This window comes from Cebus imitator, unplaced genomic scaffold (genome assembly GCF_001604975.1).
Source record: "Cebus imitator isolate Cc_AM_T3 unplaced genomic scaffold, Cebus_imitator-1.0 Scaffold216, whole genome shotgun sequence".
Lineage (NCBI taxonomy): Eukaryota > Metazoa > Chordata > Mammalia > Primates > Cebidae > Cebus > Cebus imitator.
In genome coordinates, this window is record NW_016107531.1 from 1,284,339 (window position 1) to 1,304,218 (window position 19,880).

At 48.4% G+C, this 19,880-nt stretch overlaps 3 protein-coding genes and 1 non-coding gene across 14 annotated transcripts in view; 2 read left to right on the forward strand and 2 right to left on the reverse strand.

The window, feature by feature from the left end:
* LRSAM1 (leucine rich repeat and sterile alpha motif containing 1) overlaps positions 1-598 on the reverse strand; it is a 50,448-nt gene extending 49,850 nt beyond the window's left edge. For 3 of the 9 annotated variants that reach the window (XM_017549090.2, XM_037745911.1, XM_017549089.1), the window contains exons 1-2: positions 405-583; positions 5-148 (exon numbers count right to left, since the gene is read on the reverse strand). Coding sequence is in view for 4 of the 9 variants with exons in the window: in XM_017549086.1 (XP_017404575.1) it covers positions 405-573 (169 nt within the window). In the remaining 5 variants the exon portion in view is untranslated. Of the gene's footprint in view, positions 1-4; positions 149-404 lie in introns of all 9 variants that reach the window. The other 6 variants (XM_017549086.1, XM_017549088.1, XM_017549087.2 and 3 more) reach the window with 4 other exon arrangements.
* A 47-nt stretch (positions 599-645) lies between these two features.
* RPL12 (ribosomal protein L12) lies at positions 646-4,359 on the forward strand. Of its 2 annotated transcripts, XM_017549096.2 has the most exons (7): positions 647-797; positions 1,273-1,346; positions 2,365-2,463; positions 2,712-2,793; positions 3,616-3,702; positions 4,030-4,142; positions 4,305-4,359. In XM_017549096.2, exons 1-7 carry the CDS (start codon positions 761-763, stop codon positions 4,308-4,310), a joined length of 498 nt encoding a protein of 165 aa, XP_017404585.1. In that variant the 5' UTR covers positions 647-760; the 3' UTR covers positions 4,311-4,359. The 2 variants fall into 2 exon arrangements, with proteins under 2 accessions (XP_017404584.1, XP_017404585.1); XM_017549095.2 differs by having other exon boundaries at positions 646-797; positions 4,030-4,359.
* Positions 3,409-3,538, forward strand: LOC119474193. Its single transcript, XR_005203482.1, has one exon. It is a non-coding gene; the product is annotated as a small nucleolar RNA SNORA65 (small nucleolar RNA).
* A 1,713-nt stretch (positions 4,360-6,072) lies between the features above and the next one.
* The window catches only part of ZNF79 (zinc finger protein 79), a 21,042-nt gene continuing 7,234 nt past the window's right edge, over positions 6,073-19,880 (reverse strand). For both annotated transcript variants that reach the window (XM_017549092.2, XM_017549093.2), the window contains exons 3-5: positions 16,146-16,272; positions 15,340-15,435; positions 6,073-7,417 (exon numbers count right to left, since the gene is read on the reverse strand). In XM_017549092.2, the coding sequence (XP_017404581.1) occupies positions 6,249-7,417; positions 15,340-15,435; positions 16,146-16,272 (1,392 nt within the window). In that variant the 3' untranslated portion in view covers positions 6,073-6,248. The remainder of the gene's footprint in view (positions 7,418-15,339; positions 15,436-16,145; positions 16,273-19,880) is intronic.

Sequence of the window (19,880 nt, forward strand, 5' to 3'; positions counted from 1 at the left end):
TGACCTAGCTTTGTGGATGGAGGGGTCCCCCACGTTGGGACCCGCGGGCAGGTCGATCACTTGGAGGGCTTGGTCACGAACTCGCGGCCGCAGACCACCCGGCATGGGCCGGGCGGAGCCGGAGTCTGGTCTCCTGCAAACGCAGGTGCTGGGGACAAAAACTCAGAATCTCAGAAAGTCACGCAGATCGGGATGACGAAGTCTGAGGCTCTCGGAACCACGGACTCTCAGAATGAAGAGCGGGACTGGATTTCCACATGAACAGACTGTTTTGATAACTAAAGTGCACACACTCTAGGGGGCAGGGGTCGCTGCGGTACCGGGGTTCCGGAATGGGACTACGGACTCTTCAGGGGAGGGGCGGGGCTCTGGGATTGGGTGACAGGGTCCGGGGTGACACTCACGATAAAGAATATGGGAAACAGCTAGGCCTGGGATCTCGGGAGCAACCCCTCTTCTCAGACTTCTCCGAAGCAAACTACCCGAACCCCCTTTCGGAATCTTCAGCTTCGGCGCACCGCGGTGCCCGGGTTTGCCAGCCGTCAGCCTCAGGCGCATGCCCACAACAAACATGGCGACAAGGGCATCCCCGGAAGGCTGGGCACTGACGACGGTTCTCGCGAGTGCCGAGTTTTCCTACCTATATCCGGCGTTGTCTGCGCGCTTTCCGGTCTTTCGGCTTTCGGCTCGGAGGAGGCCAAGGTGCAACTTTCTTCGGTCGTCCCGAATCCGGGTTCATCCGACACCAGCCGCCTCCACCATGCCGCCGAAGTTCGACCCCAACGAGATCAAAGTCGGTGCGTGCTCTACTTGTGGCTGGGGCCGCGGGATGCAGCATCCCTCGGCCCCGCCGCGCGTGGAAAGATTTCCCATGTGGGGCTCTAAAGCCCCTGCCTCCTAGAGGCCTTTCTGGTGCTGCGCCGTCCCGGCCAAGCCTCAGCCTTTCTGGGCCTTAGCTTCTCCACGTGTAAGTGGGAAGGGAGGACCGGACCACCTGTGGCGGCTTGGGAACCCGCACGCCTCAGGGTAAGGCTTGTCTCCGGGCGTTTAGCCCCACTGGCCTGGGTTCGCAGGCGACGGGGCTCTCCACGCCTCCCCGGTGTGAGGTTCGGAGCTGCCCACCCCGAGGGATTAGCGGGTGGCCAGCCTCTCGCTCGGTGCCGTTTCGAGAAGAGGCAGAGGGGGTGGTGTGTCCAGCCCCGGAAAGACGCTGAGAGGGTTGTGGCTCGGGGGCTCCCTCTGCAGAGACACTAACCCTTTTTTCCCCCCCAGTATACCTGAGGTGCACTGGGGGTGAAGTCGGTGCCACTTCTGCGCTTGCCCCCAAGATCGGCCCCCTGGGTCTGGTAAGTAATCCCCGCCAAGGGGCATTTCTTTATTTAGAGCAGTGTTAAGCGCCGGCTCGTGGAGTCACGACTGTGCCAGAGGTGCTGTCATGGCTTGGACTGTCACCCTCACCAGGCCTAAGCCACTGAACTAGTGTTAGGTACCTTAGGAAGGTCGTGAGTGGAAAATCGAACCCGGTGCCTTTAAACTGTAATTACCTCCACATGTCTCCACTGCTGCTTTGGTGTTCGTGAGGGGTGGGCCCAAGTGAGTTTGGAAGTCAGGAGTGGCTTTGTGACATCGGGCAGCCAATATCTGTATTTCGTTAGGGAAGTGGGCATGGCATTGTTAGGAGATTAAATGGGGTAGGAGTGAAAATCCAGTGAGCATTTCCAACTGTGTTGTAGAAATAAACCTAGCGGTTGACGTGACAAGCTGTGCCTCATGTCTACAGAGCAACTGCCAGCTTCCCTGTCATTCTGTACTTGGATTTCCCTGGATTTCATTAGGACTTTACCTAATCCCTGCACAGTGGTCCCCTGTCCCAAATGCTCTTTCCCATTGGTCTTTCTTAACCTGCATCTTAACTATTCTTCCTTGACCCTTAGCTCAGCTGGCACTTAAGGGACACTTAGCCTATTGTTTAGGCTAAAGGTTAATAGAGAAGAATTTCCAAGTAGCAAATGTCCATACTCCCAGGCAGGTGGATGTGGGTGGTCTGACATGGGACCCTAGTCTCTTGAAAGCTCCCTAGGTGATTCTAATGTCACCAGGGCTGAAAATCCCCCTCCTTAAAGCACATAGGCACTTACGAGGGGGTCTAGGCTCCACTGTTGCCGAATCTGTAGCTTACAGTCCTGGACAACACAACCCCGCCCCCCAATTTATGCTGTGGTGATAGCTGTGCTCCTATTGGGAGGGTATCCTTAGGTACTTGAAATGGCTTCCTTTGTTGCCAAGTGGGAAGTGGTGGACAGGCTTCAAGGCTGTGGTTCATCTATGGACACCCATGTTGATTACATGCCTTTATTTCTACAGTCTCCAAAAAAGGTTGGTGATGACATTGCCAAGGCAACGGGTGACTGGAAGGGCCTGAGGATTACAGTGAAACTGACCATTCAGAACAGACAGGCCCAGGTATTTACTTGCGTGCTTGTTTTGGGGGTCGGGGTCAGAGGTAGCCACCCTCTGGGATTCCTGAATAGAGTATTTCTGCCACCAATCGTGAGCTGAGAGTAATTTTACCTTGTTGGGGAGGCTTTGTCAAGAGCACAGACCTAGGGCAAAGACTTGGATGGTGAGGCCCGTGATTTTTTGAGAGCCACTGTGCATGCAGTATTCATTGGAGGTGGAGTAGTTGATTTACTCAAAAATCTCTTCCGCAGATTGAGGTGGTGCCTTCTGCCTCTGCCCTGATCATCAAAGCCCTTAAGGAACCACCAAGAGACAGAAAGAAACAGAAAAACAGTGAGTTGTCTTTTTCCTAGTTTGGTTTTGGTAATGGTTTGTGAGATGTTTGATATACATGGCCGTGTTTTCCCTTGAAGGAAATCTGAGGTTGACATGGGTTTTTGGTGTTGATTGGTTAAGGCTGCTAGAGCCAGGCAGTATCAAAATGCCATGTAGGCCTGGCGCGATGCATCACGTGAGGTCAGGAGTTCAAGACCAGTTTGGCCAACATGGTGAAACCCCATTTCCACCAAAAAACAAATACAAAAACTGGCCTGGCATGGTGGTGCACGACTGTAGTTCTAGCTACTTGGGCGGCTGAGGCAGGAGAATCATTTGAACCCGGGAGGCAGAGGTTGCAGCAGTGAGCCAAGAGTGTGCTACTGCACTCCAGTCTGGGTGACAGAGTGAGACTCTGTCTCAAAAGTGCCATGTAGTCCCTGTGTGGGGCAGGCCCCAACCAGTTTATGTGGGAGGAAGATGTCAGCAACAGTGACTTATAATCAGGAGGCCATATAGAACTGGCGGGTACTGGGTAGTTTAATTGTCCCCAGTAATTTAAGCTTGTCATTTCTCATCTCTCAAAGTTTCTGCCACGTCAGTTTTGTGAAGGCTTCGTTTTGCCCTTAGCCACCCGCCACTGCACCTGACCAGGTCTCTGTTGGCTGGTGCAGTCCAGTGGTGAGCTGATAGTAAACCCCAGCTTAGGAAACAGGGTTGTTCTGCATGTGGATGACCCTGTGCCGAAAGCATGGGAACAGCCTAGAAATGAGATGAAGGACTCTTGATCTGCTTTGGCTTCAGACTGTAACAAAGCTTTTGCTGTTTCCTCTTCTGCAGTTAAACACAGCGGGAATATCACTTTCGATGAGATTGTCAACATTGCTCGACAGATGCGGCACCGATCTTTAGCCAGAGAACTCTCTGGTAAGAGCAGGATGACATGTAACTGCTGTAACCCGTACTTGTATGAGTGGTTAACACTCTTCCCACTTGAAGGGTACTCAGTGAGACCCAAGATGGGGTACAGAGTTTTCTGCGATTGAAAGAATGGATGTGTTTAATCTGGGCATCAAGGACCCATGGAAGCTTTGCATTCAGGGCTGTGACTAGATGGAGCTCTGAACTCTTATCAGAGGAGCAGTAACATCATTGTTTCCATTGCCTGCTATGAAACCCTTAAGTATCTCCCAGTATCTGAGGATTGTAAGGGACTGAGCCAGCACCTCCAATGCCATCATTTCTTTCCTAAAGGAACCATTAAAGAGATCCTGGGGACTGCCCAGTCTGTGGGCTGTAATGTTGATGGCCGTCACCCTCACGACATCATAGATGACATCAACAGTGGTGCTGTGGAATGCCCAGCTGTAAGTGACTTCTGCTTCACTTGTTGCATTAGGGGCAAAAGGGGGACCATCCAGGGTATTCATGGAGATTAGGAAGTTTTGGAAATGGTTACTGGTGGAGTTAGGAGATAATCTTTTTAAACTTTCCCTTATTTACTGATTTTTTTCCCCCTTTTCCCACAGAGTTAAGAAGCATAAAGGAAAATATTTCAATAAAGGTCATTTAACAACTGGTGGATTTTTTGGTGTGGTGTCTTCCTTGATGGAGCTAGCTCCTTTGCGGGGCGGTCAGTGGAGTCAGGGTGGCAGAACCTGCGGAGAAGTAAGAAGCACCTTGTGGGGAACAAAACTGCCCTGTATGGGCTGGGGTGAGCTCAGAAAGGAAGCACTTGACTGTTAATGAGGCTTTTCCTAAGAAATGCTCTAACAAAACCTGCAGTTCAACACAAACATATAGGGAGTGCAGCTCTCCATCCCTGGCCACCTGAAGCTATGAGGGGGTTGGGGGCCAGGATCCATTTTGCTATCGCCATTCCAGTGCACAGCCAGGGCTCAGAACCAGTGATGCAACCAAACCTGACCAGCACTCATCCTTTGGTCCTGTGAAAGTGAGGTTCCAGTCATCTGTTGGAGTGACTAAACTGTTCTTCCAGCCTTTTCTCTGAATTCACTTGGATTAAAGTATTTTCTGCTGTCTCATCTTCCCACTGTTCTGTTCTGATCTACTTCTAGAGCCTGTGCTCGTCACTCCCTTTTGCTTTGGGATGAACCCTGCTACTCCTGAGTAGTGTGAAGCACTGCCTGGGAGAGGATTCTGGATACTGGAGTAAAGGGAGTTGGAAATGGTTGCCCCAAGAACGGAGTTTCCCCATATGACTCATTTTCTTTGCACATTAATTTTTGCTAGTGGTCTCTCTTAAGTCAGTGCTTTTATGTCACCCGAAGTTGGAGAACTGACTTAAGTGTAAAGAACTACCTGAGTCCCCTGAGATACAGGATTCTATTTTGGGTGCAGTGGTTTGTTCCTGTACTCAGCACTTTGGGAGGCTGTGGCAGAAGCATTCCTTGAGGTCAGGAATTAAGACCAGCCTGGGCCACATAGCCAGACCTTTACTCAGGAGTGGAGGCTTCAGTAAGCTATGTATGACCTGTACCACTGCACTCCAGCCTCAGTGATGAGAGTGAGGGACTGGCACAAAAGCATTCCATTCCAGTGTCCTAGAAGGAACCGTACCAGCTCAACAAGTTAACAGTAAATAACACAGTAAGCAGGCCAAAGCCAAAAATCTGGGGTTTTAGTACAAAGGGAATGTTGTACCGTTCTCCATGAGGGAGGGAGGAGGAAGAGCCTGGGGCAGTGTACGCCTCACCTCCCTGAGTCCAGCATGGCTGTCACATCTCCCCATTCTGGGTGCTTCCTACTCCATGGAAAGGGATGTGCCTCAGTACATTAGCAGCATGCTCTACCCTCAACCCCAGTAGCCTCTGGGTGAGATCTTTCTAACAGCAACAAGTTCTACAAAGGCTAGGCCTGGCTGTGGTTTTCTGAGTTCTGGAATATTAAGGAATGTTCCCCACTTTAAGGAGATTCTGGTATTTAATAGTTGGCTCTAGAATCCCTTTTCTCACTTGTATTTACACCTCCACTTGCCCCAAATTTGGTGGTTTTTCAGTCATTTCTGGCCAATGCTCTTAAGTTATTTCACAACATTTCTCTTTACCTCCAGGAGAAACTAGCTGCACTGCCCAAAGACTTGGCTTTGATGTAGGAACCAAGTTCTTTACTCATGGATTTGGTCACTTACTCCAAATAAACTCAGGTTTCTAGAGTGCTTACCAAATAAAGTGCTTGGCCCACTGTCTGAATAAAGGCAAACGTACACTGGAATGGAGGGAGCCCTGGATCCTTTGATGCTTAGAGAAGGAAGGAGAGCTCCTGAGCATCCACATGCAGCATATGAAATCGTGGCTATTTATTGAAGGTGTTTCTGCATGTGGCTCTGGGCTACAGCCTCTAGATGTCCTCAGATGCTTTCATGCCTTTAGCATTTCTCAGGGTCCTCACCCATTGTCCTTAGTCCTGAGTAGGCATTTCCGGGGCTCTCTCCACTTCCACCGTGTTCCTGGTTACTCTCCGGTGTGGAGTCTCTGATGTCTAATGAAGGCAGAGCTGCATCTGAAGGCCTTCCCACACTTGCTGCATTTGTAGGGTTTCACGCCTGTGTGGATTCTCTGATGCTGACTGAGGGATGAGCTCTGGTTAAACGCTTTACCACACTCGTTGCACTCATAAGGTTTTTCTCCAGTGTGGATTATGTGATGTCGAATAAGGGCTGAGCTCTCACTGAAGAATTTCCCGCATTCATTACATTTATATGGCTTCTCGCCGGTGTGGGTCTTTTGGTGGATTATAAGATTCGTGCTCTGGCTGAAGGCTTTCCCACACTCGCTGCACTTGTACGGCTTCTCCCCAGTGTGAGTCCTCTGGTGGTTGGTGAGGTTTGCACTCTGGCTGAAGGCCTTCCCACACGCGGCACATCTATAGGGCTTCTCCCCGGTGTGAATTCGCTGGTGCTGAATAAAGGCTGCACAGTAACTGAAGGCCTTCCCACACTCACTGCACTTGTAGGGCTTCTCCCCGGTGTGAGTCCTCTGGTGGTTCGTGAGGTTCGCGCTGTGACGGAAGGCCTTCCCGCAGTCACTGCATTCGTAGGGCTTCTCTCCAGTATGAATCCGCTGATGTTGAACAAGAGCTGAGCAGTCACTGAAGGCTTTCTCACACTCCCTGCATCTGTAGGGCTTTTCTCCGGTGTGGGTTCGCTGGTGCTTGGTGAGGTTGGCGTTCTGGCTGAAGGCTCTTCCACATTCACCGCACTTGTAAGGTTTCTCTCCAGTGTGAATCCTCTGGTGCTGAATGAGAGAGGAGCTCTGGCTGAAGGCCTTCCCGCACTCACTGCACTCATAGGGCTTCTCTCCAGTGTGGCTCTTCTGGTGCTGAGAAAGGGAAGAACAGTAACTGAAGGCTTTGCCACACTCATTACATGCATATGGTTTTGCTCTGAGAGGTTTCAGTATTTCCGAGTTCTTGAAGCTCTTGGTATGTGCCTCACATTTGCGAGGTCTCGCCTCCACAGGCACTCTCTGCTGTGGAGAGAGGACTGGTCTCAGGTTGAAGCTCTTCTCATGTTCACTGGTCCTGTGGTCTGAATCCTCAGGGGGCATCTCTACCCCTGGGTGTTGGAATGATTCTTCAGAAAGGGCTTGTTCTGGTGGCGATTCAGATACAATCTTCCAGTCTGAAAAGAAATTAAAAAGCCATTGTATTCCCTTGGTGGAAGGAATACCAAAAGCTGAAGGAGTCTGGCCAAGTTCTTACACACACGTTTAATGATTCACCACCTTTCATAAGAGTGTAATGGCACCTATTACCTAGTGACTTCCAAGTCATTGTAATGCAGTGCAACGTGTTACTAATGTTTGTGGTGACGCTGGTGTAAACAAATCTACTGCGCTGCCAGTCATATGAAAGTACAGCACATAAGATTATGCACTGTACTAATACTTAATAAATTATGTTACCAGCTTATGTATTTACTATACTTAATTTTTTTCTTTCAATTGAGAAAGGGACACACTCAGACTGGAAGGTGGGGTGCAGTCACGGCTCACTGCAGCCTCAACCTCCTGTGCTCAAGTGATCCTCCCCTCAGCCTCCTGAATAGCTGGGACTACAGGAGCACACCACCATGCCTGGGTAATTCTGATACTTTGGAGAGACAGGTCTCCCCACATTGGCCAGGCTGGTCTTGAACTCCAGAACTCAAGCGACCCTCTCACCTCAGCCTCCCAACATACTGGGGATTATAAGTATGAGCCACCACACCAGCCTATACTGTGCTTTTAGTAGTTATTTTACACTGTACGCCTACTAAAAAAAAAAGTTATCTGTAAAATAGCCTCAGGCAAGTCCTTCAGGAGGTTTTCCAGAAGGCATTGTTATCTTAGAGATGACAGCTCCATGCTTGTTGTTACCCCTGAAGATCTGCCAGTGGGACAAGATGTGGGGGTGGAAGATAGTGATATTCACAATCCTGTCATGTCTAGGCTAATGTGTGTGTTTCTTAGTTTTTTTTAGACGGAGTCTCGCTCTGTCCCCCAGGCTGGAGTGCAGTGGTGCGATCTCGGCTCAAAACAATCTCTGCCTCCCGGGTTCAAGCAATTCTCCTGCCTCACCTCCTGAGTAGCTGGGATTACAGGCGCTCGCCACCATGCTCAGCTCATTTTTGTATTTTTAGTAGTGACAGGGTTTCACCATGTTGGCTAGTCTGGTCTCGAACTCCTGACCTCATGATCCACCTGCCTCAGACTCCCAAAGTGCTGGGATTATAGGCATGAGCCACCGCACCCAGCCTGTTTCTTAGTTTTTAACAAGAGTTTAAAAAGTAAAAAATAGTACTACACACACATACCACACACATTTTGAGACAGGATCTCGCATGATCACGGCTCACTGCAGCCTCAACCTCCTGGGCTCAAGTGATCCTCCCACCTCAGCCTCTGAGCAGCTGGGACTATAGGCCCCTGCTACCACATCCAGCTAATTTTTGTATTTTTTGTTGAAATAGGGTTTTGTCAAGTTGCCTGGGCTGGTCTTAAACTCCTGGGCTCAAGCAATCCATCCACCTCAGCCTCCCAAAGAAGAATACGTAAAGTAAACTTAGTGTAGCCTAAGTACACAATGTTTCTAAAGTCTACTTTATGTCCAGCGATGGCGTAGGCCTTCACATCCACTCACCACTCACTCACCCGGAGTCCTGCAAGCTCCACGCAAGCTAAGTGCCCTATACAGGTGTACCATCTTTTATCTTTTATACTGTATCTTTACTGCACCTTTTCTATGTATACAAATACCATTACAACTGCCTGTACTATTCAGTACAGTACCATGCTGTAGAGGTTTGTAGCCTGGGAGCAACAGGCTATTCCATATGGCCTAGGTGCGTAGGAGGCTCACTATTTAGGTTTATGTAAGTACTCTATGATATTAGCATGACAATGAAATCGCCCAGTGATGCATTTCTCAGAACATATCTCTGTCATTAAGCAGCATATGACTGTATAATACTTGGAATGTGTTAAAATTAGGTAAATCATAGGTCCCAGACTTCCCTGTCTCCCACACAGGGGCCTGCAGCGAGGGAGTAGAGTTTTAGGGAGAGCTATGCTTCTTTCCATAAAAGTCCACTTTTCTGAAAAGACTCTTCCCCTTTTCTACCTTTTTTCTCAGAGGAGAGAGGAGCAGGACTAGTTCTAGGTGTCCTTTCCTTGAATTTTTTTTTTGAGATGGAGCTTTGCTTTTTTTTTTTTTGAGACAGAGTCTTACTCTTGTTGCCCAGGCTGGAGTGCAGTAGTGCAATCTCAGCTCACTGCAACCTCCGCCTCCTGGGTTCAAGCAATTCTCCTGCTTCAGCCTCCTGAGTAGCTGAGATTACAGGTGCCCACCACCACGCCTGGCTAATTTTTGTATTTTTGGTAGAGACAGGATTCAGCATGTTGGCCAGGCTGGTCTTGAACTCCTGACCTCAGGTGATCCACCCACCTTGGCCTCCCAAAGTGCTGGGATTACAGGTGTGAGCCACCATGCCTGGCCTGAGACGGAGCTTTACTCTTGTTGCCCAGGCTGGAGTGCAATGGTGCGATCTTGGCTCACTGCAACATCCACCTCCAGGGTTCAAGTGATTCTCCTGCCTCAGCTTCCCAAGTAGCTGGGATTACAAGCATGTGCCACCATGCCTAGCTAATTCTGTATTTTCAGTAGAGATAGGGTTTCACTATGTTGTTCAGGCTGGTCTCGAACTGACCTCAGGTGATCAACCCACCTCGGCCTCCCAAAGTGCTGGGATTACAGGCATGAGCTACCACGCCCGACCCTTTTGTTGAATTTCTATATAGTCTTCACCCAGACTGCCTGGCTTCAAATCTGCGCTCCACCTCTTACTTGCTCTGTGACTTTGGGCAAATTAATGTAATCTTTTGAAGTCTTGGATTTATCATCTGTGAAAGCAGCGTCCTCACAGAATTACTGGGAGGATTAAATGAGTTAAGACACATAAAGGACCCAGAAGCGTAGTTGAGGTGCAGTAAGTGTTAGCTGCGTGGTTCTTGTTATTCTGGACCTTCTCCTTATAAACCATGCTAAAACATTAAGTAGGCTTCCCTTAAACTGCGAGTGCACACCAATGCCTCCAGTCAACCAAGAGCACAGTGGCCCCCACTGCAGGCTGAGAGCGTCTCTCTGTAACTTGGAATCCCATCATCTATGGGTTTGACAGCTTTTTTCTTTTCTTTTGAGATGGAGTCTCACTCTGTCACCCAGGCTGGAATACAGTGGCGTGATCTCAGCTCACTGCAACCTATGCCTCCCGAGTTCAAGCGATTCTCCTGCCTCAACCTCCTGAGTAGCTGGGATTATAGGCGCGTACCACCATGCCTGGCTAATTTTTGTATTTTTGGTAAAGACGGGGTTTCACCATCACAGACCATCTACTGGAGTAAAAACAATCAAAAGAAGAGGAAGAGTGACAAGAAACGAAGCCGTGGGGAAAAGGGGACCACGTGATGCTCACAAATGGCCAGTCCCTCAGCTCACCTCTCTTGAGTGCTGGCTCCACTAGAAGACTGTCTGATGACATCTCAGGCCCAACATACCCCAAACAGAGCTTCTGATCTCCCTTTCAACCCAGTGCCTTTGTTAATCTTCCTACTTACCCAACTGTTCAGGCCAGAACCTAGGGTCATCCTTAATGCCTCCTTCCCCTACCTCTCACATCCAATCCACCAGCAAGTCCTGTTGGCTTTAACAGCAAAGTATGTCCTATCCCCTGCTCTTACAGGCCACTATCACCTCACATTCCCATGTCTGCAAGAGCCTCCTCCTAATGACCTCCCTGCTCCTATGCCTGACCCTGAATGGCCATTCTTCACACATACGCTAAATGATTATTATTATTTTGAGTCAGAGTCTTGCTCTGTTGCCCAGGCTGGAGTGCAATGGCACAATCTCGGCTCACTGCAACCTCTGCCTCCCAGTTTTAAGCAATTCTCCTGTCTCAGCCTCCTGAGTAGCTAGGATACAGGTGTGCGCCACCACACCTGGCTAATTTTTTAGTTGAGATGGGGTTTCACCATGTTGGCCAGGATGGTCTCGAACTCTTGACCTTGTGATCCAACCGCCTGGACCTCCCAAAGTGCTGGAATTACAGGCATGAGCCGCTGCGCCCGGCCCATGTGCTGAATTCTTTTTAATTTTTTTCGCCAGTGTCACTTGCCAAATGTTGAATTCTTTAAATCTCATCACTTCCCTGCGTCCAAACCCTCTAATGGCTTATCTTCCTAGGTGACTAAAACCCAAATGCCTTAGCATGGCTCCAGTGCCCCCGCATACCACTCATCCTCACATTTACTAAGCTCTGGCCACACAGGTCTTCCAATCCTTAAACAAGCAAGCTCATTCCCACATCAAGGCCTCAACATATGCTGTGGTCCAGAATGTTCCTCTCCCAAGTCTCCACACAGCTGCTTATCCTCTTCCTTCAACTCTCGGCTCCCATGTCACCTCCAAAGAGTCCTTCCTCTTCATTTGCTCTCAAACAGCTCCCTCCCCTTCTATTCCCAACTCAGCCTCGTACCCCAGTCACTAATCCCTTGCAATGCTTTATTTTCTTCATGCAACTCATCACCATAAAAAGTGGATTAGTTATTGTTTGCTCAGTTCACGTTCTTCACTAAGACGTAAGCAGAGACTGTGTCTGTCCTCATCCCCACTCAACAAAGGGGATACATTTTACCAATGGCAGCTAAAATGATGCCAGGCACGCACCAAATGCTTAATGCACACTTGCTGATTGATGAATAATTCGATGAATCAGAATGAGTAGTACTGGCCAGCAGGGTCTGGGAAAACATTAACACCCACTACAGAAGTCCCTAAAGCATGCAGCAGGGAGAATGGCACTTTAAACTCCTGGGTCTGTCACTTGGGAGGGGTAGGGTAGAATAACATGGGGCCCAAACCAAGCCCTCAGAGGCACAGTGATGCCAAGACACACTGTGAGTCAGGGCAGAGGCCAACAGGCCATGTTGAGCTCCTCGAATAGCCAGAGTGGAAACTTGCCCCCAACCACGTCTGTTTACTACTGTATAGCTTATGTAACTCTACAGTTGACAACTTTTTTCATACATATGTTAATTGGCAAAATAAGATTTTATCATCTACATTTTTCATATATGGAAACATGACTACATAGTCCAGTGGTGTGCCTAGAATCCATGTAACTAATGCATGGCAAGCAGGGATTGTAAGCATGTGTTTTTCATACTCACCAGGACATGAGATATACATGTATACAGGTGTGTGCATTTCACCCACAGTTCCTCGCTCATAACTCCCATAGTCATTGCTAGTCTTTTTTTTCTTTCTTTTTTTTTTTTTTTTGAGACAGAGTCTTACTTAGTCACCCAGGCTGGAGTGCAGTGGCACAGTCTTGGCTCACGGCAGCCTCTGCCTCCTGGGTTCAAGCAATTCTCATGCCTCAGCCTCCCGAGTATCTGGGACTACAGGCGTGTGCCACCATGCCCTGCGAATTTTGTATTTTTAGTAGAGATGGGTTTTCCCTATATTGGCCAGACTGGTCTTGAACTCCTGACCTCAGGTGATCTGCCTGACTCAGCCTCCCAAAGTGCTGAGATTACAGGCATGAGCCACTGTGCACAGTCACTGCTACGGTCTTTTGTTAAAATGTTAGAACACTTTAGGCCTCAGAAAACAGAATCTCTCCCTGACCTCCCCCTGCCCTTCTTTCACCTGCCCAAGGTAGGACTCTAATCTGAGTGTAGCCCATATGACCCTTATTCCAGAAAAGATCCTGCCCCACACCCTGAAGGAAGGAATGCTGTGCAGATGCCAAGGAGAATCTGCACAGACAGGCCCTGCTGGGTGTCCCCACTCAGTCTACTCGTGTTCAGTAGGCCCTTTCTGTCCAATCTCATTTCAACATGCTGTCCCTGCTTCAGTCATGCCTCTCTGACGAATAAGAGGCCCAAGTGTACAGGCTTTGGAGAGCTTCCAGAGGGCTGAACACATGGAGGCTCCTGCAGGGTGGCTGTCCAGGGAAGCCATGAAAGCTTGCTGCACCTTCCCCACACCTCATCCCATGCAGCTCTTCATCTTCATCCTTCCTAAAATAAGTGCTTCCCCAAGTTCTGTGTAATTTCTCTAACAAATTAATGTAATCCAAAGAGGAGTCATGGGAACCCCAATCTGAAGCCAGTCGGTCAAAAGTTCTGGAGGCCTGGACTTGCGACTGGTGGGAAAAAGCAGGGGGCGCCTTGTGGGACTGAGCCCTCAACCTGTGGGATCTGATGCTATCCCCAGGTAGATGGTGTCTGCTACAAAATTAATTGCTTGCTTGGTGTGTGGGGAAAAACTTAGCCCTCTCTGCTCACAGAAGTTTCCTGTGCTGACAACTGCTGTGCAAGAGCAGAGGCTCTGGTTCTCCACTCAGGCGCACGCACACCCGGAGCTGCTTCTACTGCCCTACACTGATGCCTCTGAGCACCCCCTTGCTGGAAATAACCCTTTCCAACTCTTGTTTCTATGATGTGGTGATTTTAACCTTTGGGGCCACTGTACTAGGGTGAACGGTGCTCCCACATCATGTCCACCTCAAAGTACAGAATGTGTCCATGCTTGGAAATAAGGTCTTTGTGGATGTAATCACAAGCTAAAATGAGACCAAACTGGACTCAGGTATTTTAATACCCTCAAAAGAAAGAAATCTGGACACAGAGAATGTCACGTGATGATAGGGGCGAGATTGGAGTGATACAGCTATAAGCCAACGAACACTGAAGATTGCTGGCAACCACCAGAAACTAAAAAGAAGCAAGGGAGGACACTCCCCAGAGCCTGCGGAAGGAGTCGGCCCTGCTGACACCGTGGTTTCAGGCCCCTGGCCTCCGGAACCGTGACTGCATCAACCGCTGTTGTCTTTAGTTCACCCAGTTTGTGGTTATTTCTTATGAGAGCCCAAGAAAACTCATACACCGACCTTTTCAGGCTCTTGAATCCCTCTGAGACTATGATGAACACTCTTCCCAGAAAAATGCAGTTGTTCCCCTCACCACTAAACACTGCTCTCAATTTCTGAAGCTCCACAGAGGACGGAAAGACTATAGAGCATAGAAACATCAAGGCAGCAGGGGCCTTGGGAGGATGAAGCAGCAGGGCCAGGGACGCTCCCTGCCACAGGCAGCTTCCACAAGCATGAGAGGTGCCGGGCAGCCACGAGCAACAGGCTGCTTAGAGGATGGCAAGATGGGAAGGAGGAGAGGCAGCTCCAGGGAACCACGCAAAGGATGCTCCAGGGGCTTTGTGCCCATTGCCCTATCAGCAGCAATAACTTATAACTAAAGAAATAAAGCAACACATAGACAGGCTGCATCTTTAGAAACAGGTCAAATGTTGTCACCTCAAAGTGGCTTAATTCATTTGTACCTTTGATGACTTACATCTCAAACATCAAAAGTGACTGGGTCCCCAGGGAAAAGCTGCTGAGGCCCTGCCAGAGGTCACACCGCGGCAGAGGCTGAGAGAGGTTAGCAGCTGTAGATGGGCAGTAAGAGAGATGCAGTGGAAACTACGGTCTCCCTTCCTTCCATTTTCCATGAGTTTCTTAGTATCAGCCCTTTGGAAAATTCTGGCACTGCCATGCAGTGAGAAAGGAGGAACAGAATGAATTAAGGGGCAGATGGGGTGGCAGCAGGAGCCGTGACAGCCAGTGGCATGAGTAAAGGATCCTCGATGAGGTAGACCCCAAGCAGGGAATGTGCCAGGCCAACAAAGATGACTTGTTCCCCACCAATAAGGAAGGATACTCTTTCAGAGGCCAGTAACATCACAGCGCCCCCAAACACCTCTTGGCCCTGGGGACCTCTGTAAAGATGAGGTGAGGAAGAGTGTGTTTTAGAGGCAGACAGAGCTTACTTCAAATTTCAGCTTTAAATCAGTGAGTCAGCCTCTCTCAGCTCCATTTCCTCATCTATAGAATGGAGGTAATAGCGCCTACCTCACAGTTGTTAACGATAATCAAAGGCACTCTTGTGATTTCAAGGCACTTTTGCTCCCAAGACTCCCGCTGGCTAATGCTAGCTCACTTACTTGGAGAGGGATTTCGCAGGTCTTTGCCCTCCAGAATCCATGCGCCTTCCCTTAGTTCCAACTGGGAGTTCATGCCAGGCTGGGAAACTGGAAGTCCTATTCGAAAGAAAAAAACATGCTTTAGAAATTGTGAATAAGTATGAACAGCCACCCAGAACTCAGGGGAGAGCAAGCAGGCCAGTCGGATTGTTCTCATTTCATTCAGCAAACAAATACTTATTGAGCACTTACTTGGTACATGCACCAGGGACTACAGCAGAAGTAAGAGACACAGTGTAAAGGTCTTTTTAAACATCTTTTTAATTTTAGAGACAGGGTCTCACTATGTTCCTCAGGCTGGTCTCAGCTGACTCTTCTACACTGACCTCCCAAAATGCTCGGATTACAGGTGTGAGCCACCTCACCAGGCCATGCCAAGGTTACGTACAACATTTCTGGAAGGAGCTAGGAAACAGCCTGAAGGAGGGCTCAAGCCAGGGAGCTAAGCTAATCTCAGAAAGTTCCCAATTTAGGAAGATGGAAACTTAACTGAACATAGAGGAAATGAACTGAGGGTTACCCCACCCCTCCTGGGAATGAGAGAATGGGGAGGTACAGCCTTGGAGGAGGCAAAGGGAAGCTGCCTATTTGCCAAGTGGGCATGCAGAGACCTTCCACAAGAGAATAAGAGGAATAAACACCATCCCTCTGGTCCATCACAGCCATCAGAGACCCCCACATACTGAAAAGCAAGTGCCATGCCACAGATTTTCAGAATTAAGTGGTTCTAAATCTTAAAACAAAAAAACAAAAAACAGTTTCCTTACCTAGTAGGACAAGGTTCCTGGACTTTTCTGGTATCCCCTCCTTGAACCTGTCCCTTGGAGTAGACACGAGGCACCTCCACCCTTCCTGTGCAAAAGCTGCTGTCACACTGCTAAAGGATGTGGATCCCTGAAAAAACAAGCAGATTTCATTTTGCCAGTGGCCTCAGGATCTAGGGTAGAGGTGACGGGGTGCTTGATGTTGGCAGTTTTGGGGGAGCTGGAAAAGAGTCTTTGAAAAGATTCAGGTCTCTGGGTAGCTGAAGAAAATGGCTGGGTGTAGTGGCTCATGCCTGTAATCCCGGCACCTTGGGAGGCCAGGAGGCGAGGCAGGCAGATCACTTGAGGCCAGGAGTTTGAAACCAGCCTGGCCAACATGGCAAAACCCTGTCTCTACTAAAAATACAAAAATTAGCCGGGTGTGGTAGTGCACACCTGTAATCCCAGCTACTTGAGAGGCTGAGGCAGGAGAATTGCTTGAACCTAGGAGGCAGAGATTGCAGTGAGCTGAGATCATGCCACTGCACTCCAGCCTGTGCCACACACCGAGGCTCTGTCTCAAAAAAAAACCAGAAAAGCACTTATTGATCATTAGCATTGAAGTGCCTAATACTATGATAATTCTCACACACACACACACACACACACACCCCTCTTGTCTTCACACATTTATAATCCTGGTAGACTTTATGTATATATAGAGAGAAACAGTGTGTAAGTGTGAGTGTGAGTGTGTGAGAGTATGTGTGTGTCTGTGTAGCAACTGGGCAAAAATTAATGAGTGCTTGGGACTTGACGAGATAATAAAGAGCAAAATGAGAATGAGTTGATATAGTGAAGAATCAGGTGCAAATTATCAAAGAAATGTGAAAGCTGAGTTTTCAGAACATCTAACAAATATTTCTGGGAACTCACATATCACCCAGTACAGCAGGAGAGCCAGGTATGTATACAATCAAATGTAGCACGTGTCAAAGAAACAGACAGACTGGCTGCCAGGAGAACAGAAAGGCAGGGAGGGAGGACAAGCTGGGAGGACCACAGAGAGAAGGCAATTACTGAGCTGGCCTTGAAGGAGAAGTTTCCCGGAAGGAGCAAGAGAAAGCTATCCAAGGCAGGAGAGGCACCATGAGCAGAGGCATGGAGGCAAGACAGTCCTGGCGTGATTAGGAAATGGCAGGCAGTTGGGGTGAGGGGATGAAGAGTGGCAGAAAGGTTGTTGAAGTCAGAATGTAAAAAGCCTTGAATCACTTGATAAATATGGTGCTTTTATCCCTCAGGTAACAGGAGCTGCTGGAAGACCACTGTGTCTTCAGATGGAGGTGGGGAGAGGTGGTTTTAAGAATTCCAACAGGCCAGGCGCAGTGGCTCACACCAGTAATCCCAGCAGTTTGGGAGGCTGAGGCAGGTGGATCACCTGAGGTCAGGAGTTCGAGATCAGCCTGGCCAACACGGTGAAACCCTGTCTCTACAAAAATTAGCCAGGCGTGGTGGCGGGCACCTGTAATCCCAGCTACTTGGGAGGCTGAGGCAGGAGAACTGGCTGAATGCAGGAGGCGGAAGTTGCAGTGAGCCGAGATCGCACCACTATACTCCAACCAGGGCAACAAAGAGCAAAACTCTTGTCTCAAAAAACAAAAGAACTCCAACAGTGTCAGTGTCAAGCTGAGAGAGGATCCTGCTTGAGGAGAAGGACTAGAGGCAAGGCCAGAAGTGAACTTTTTGAGAGAAGATCTGAGAATGAATCAAAGGTGTTTCCTGCTTGGAAGGCCAGACAGGTGACAGTGTCATCACAAAGAGAAGAAACATGGGAAGGGGTCTGTTAGTAAGGTAACGAGTTTGTTTTGGGGCCCACAGAGTTTCAGGTGGCCATAGGAAATCCAGGTGCAGATGTTCTATCACAGGTGAAAACATGGGTCTGGAGTTAGGAGACTCTGGGCAGGAGCTGCAAGGCACGCAGTTCAGCTGAAGCCGTTCATGTAACACAGAGGCACCTGCTCTATGTAATACATCCTCTGCTAGGTACTCGGGGGCAGGGGTAGCCAGACGGAAAGAGAAGAAAAGAATCAGGAGCTAACACACAGTATTAACCTAAGGCAGAAATCATCTCCTGGCCAAGTCCCACAGGAACTCAAACTCAACAAAATGCAACAGAGAAACCCATCTTTACCTGCTGCTCCTTGTCTGTTCCCAGTTCGGGGAGGGGCCTCCGTTCACCTAGTTGGCCAAGCCAGAACCTGGGTATTATCCTCTCCTTTCCTGCAGCTTCCCCATTGACTCTTCCTTCTATTATCATGAGAATTCACCCATTTATTTCCACTCCTCTACCACTGCCTTGCAAACCAGCAACTATTTCCATATTGGAACCAGTCTCTGGGCCTCTGATTTTACCTGCTCTTCCAATTCATTCATCACACCAAGAGGTACATTCGGTGGAACAAAGAGGGTCACCTATTTTTTTTTTTTTAAAGATGGGGTTTCACCATGATGGTCAGGCTGGTCTTGAACTCCTGACCTTAGGTGATCCACCCACCTCGGCCTCCCAAAGTGCTAGGATTACAGGCATGAGCCACCACACCCAGCCTGAGGGTCACCTTTTAAAACTAAGAAATATTTATCCCGGGCATGGTGGCTCATGCCTGTAATCCTGGCACTTTAGGAGGCTGAGGTGGGAGGATCACCTGAGGTTAGGAGTTCCAGACCAGCCTGGCCAACATGGTGAAATCCCATCTCTACTAAAAATATAAAAAACTAAAAAATATTTAAAATCTTCGTGTAACTTCAAAATAATCAAGAAAGTAATATTCATTATAAAGATATAAATGTCATGAGCAAAGAAATATATAATACATAAAGAAACAGCTGGGTAGGCCAGGCCAGCAGGGGTGGAATGTCACTTTGTGGGTATTGGCCTCAATAAAAATAAAAAAAAATAATAAAAAAGAAACAGCTGCAAGAAATAGGAGAAATTTAGAATATTAGGGTTTTGAGAGATGTTAAAATAACTCAGTCATTGACAGCCCAAAGGGAATAAACCACAAAAAAGAATAAAGACATGGAAGACAGACCAATTTAATAAGGTTGAGCTGACAGAGCTACCAAACCCTATGCCCTGCAATCAGACTGTGCTGGCATTTTGTGCTGACAAGAGACATGACTCAATCCTCATGAAGACCAGCCAAATGGTCAGACGAAGAAATCCAAATCATAAGTTTGGAATATCTAAACAAAATAAAATAGATAGCCAAAAACCTTCAATGTAAACAAGCAAGGAAGAAGGTGAGTTAAGGATTCAACTCAAGAAGTTAAAAAATGAATTTTAAAATAAACCTGAGGAAAGCAGAAACAAAAGATTAATAAAGAAAAATATATTAATAATGAGTAATGCTCTTTCCTGACAAGGAAACCCAACAGCAAACTTTAAACATGAAAATAGGCTGGGCATGGTGGCTCACACCTATAATCCAAGTACTTTGGGAGGCCGAGGCAGGCGGATCACCTGAGTCACGAGTTCGAGACCACCCTCACCAACATGGAGAAACCCCATCTCTACTAAAAATACAAAAAACTGGCCGGATGTCTTGGCACATGCCTGTAATCCCAGCTGCTCAGGAGGTTGATGCAGGAAAATCGCTTGAACCTGGGAGGCAGAGGTTGCAGTGAGCCTAGATCACAACATTGTTCTCCAGTCTCCATAACAAGAGCAAAACTCCATCTTTTGGTTTTGTTTTTTTTTTT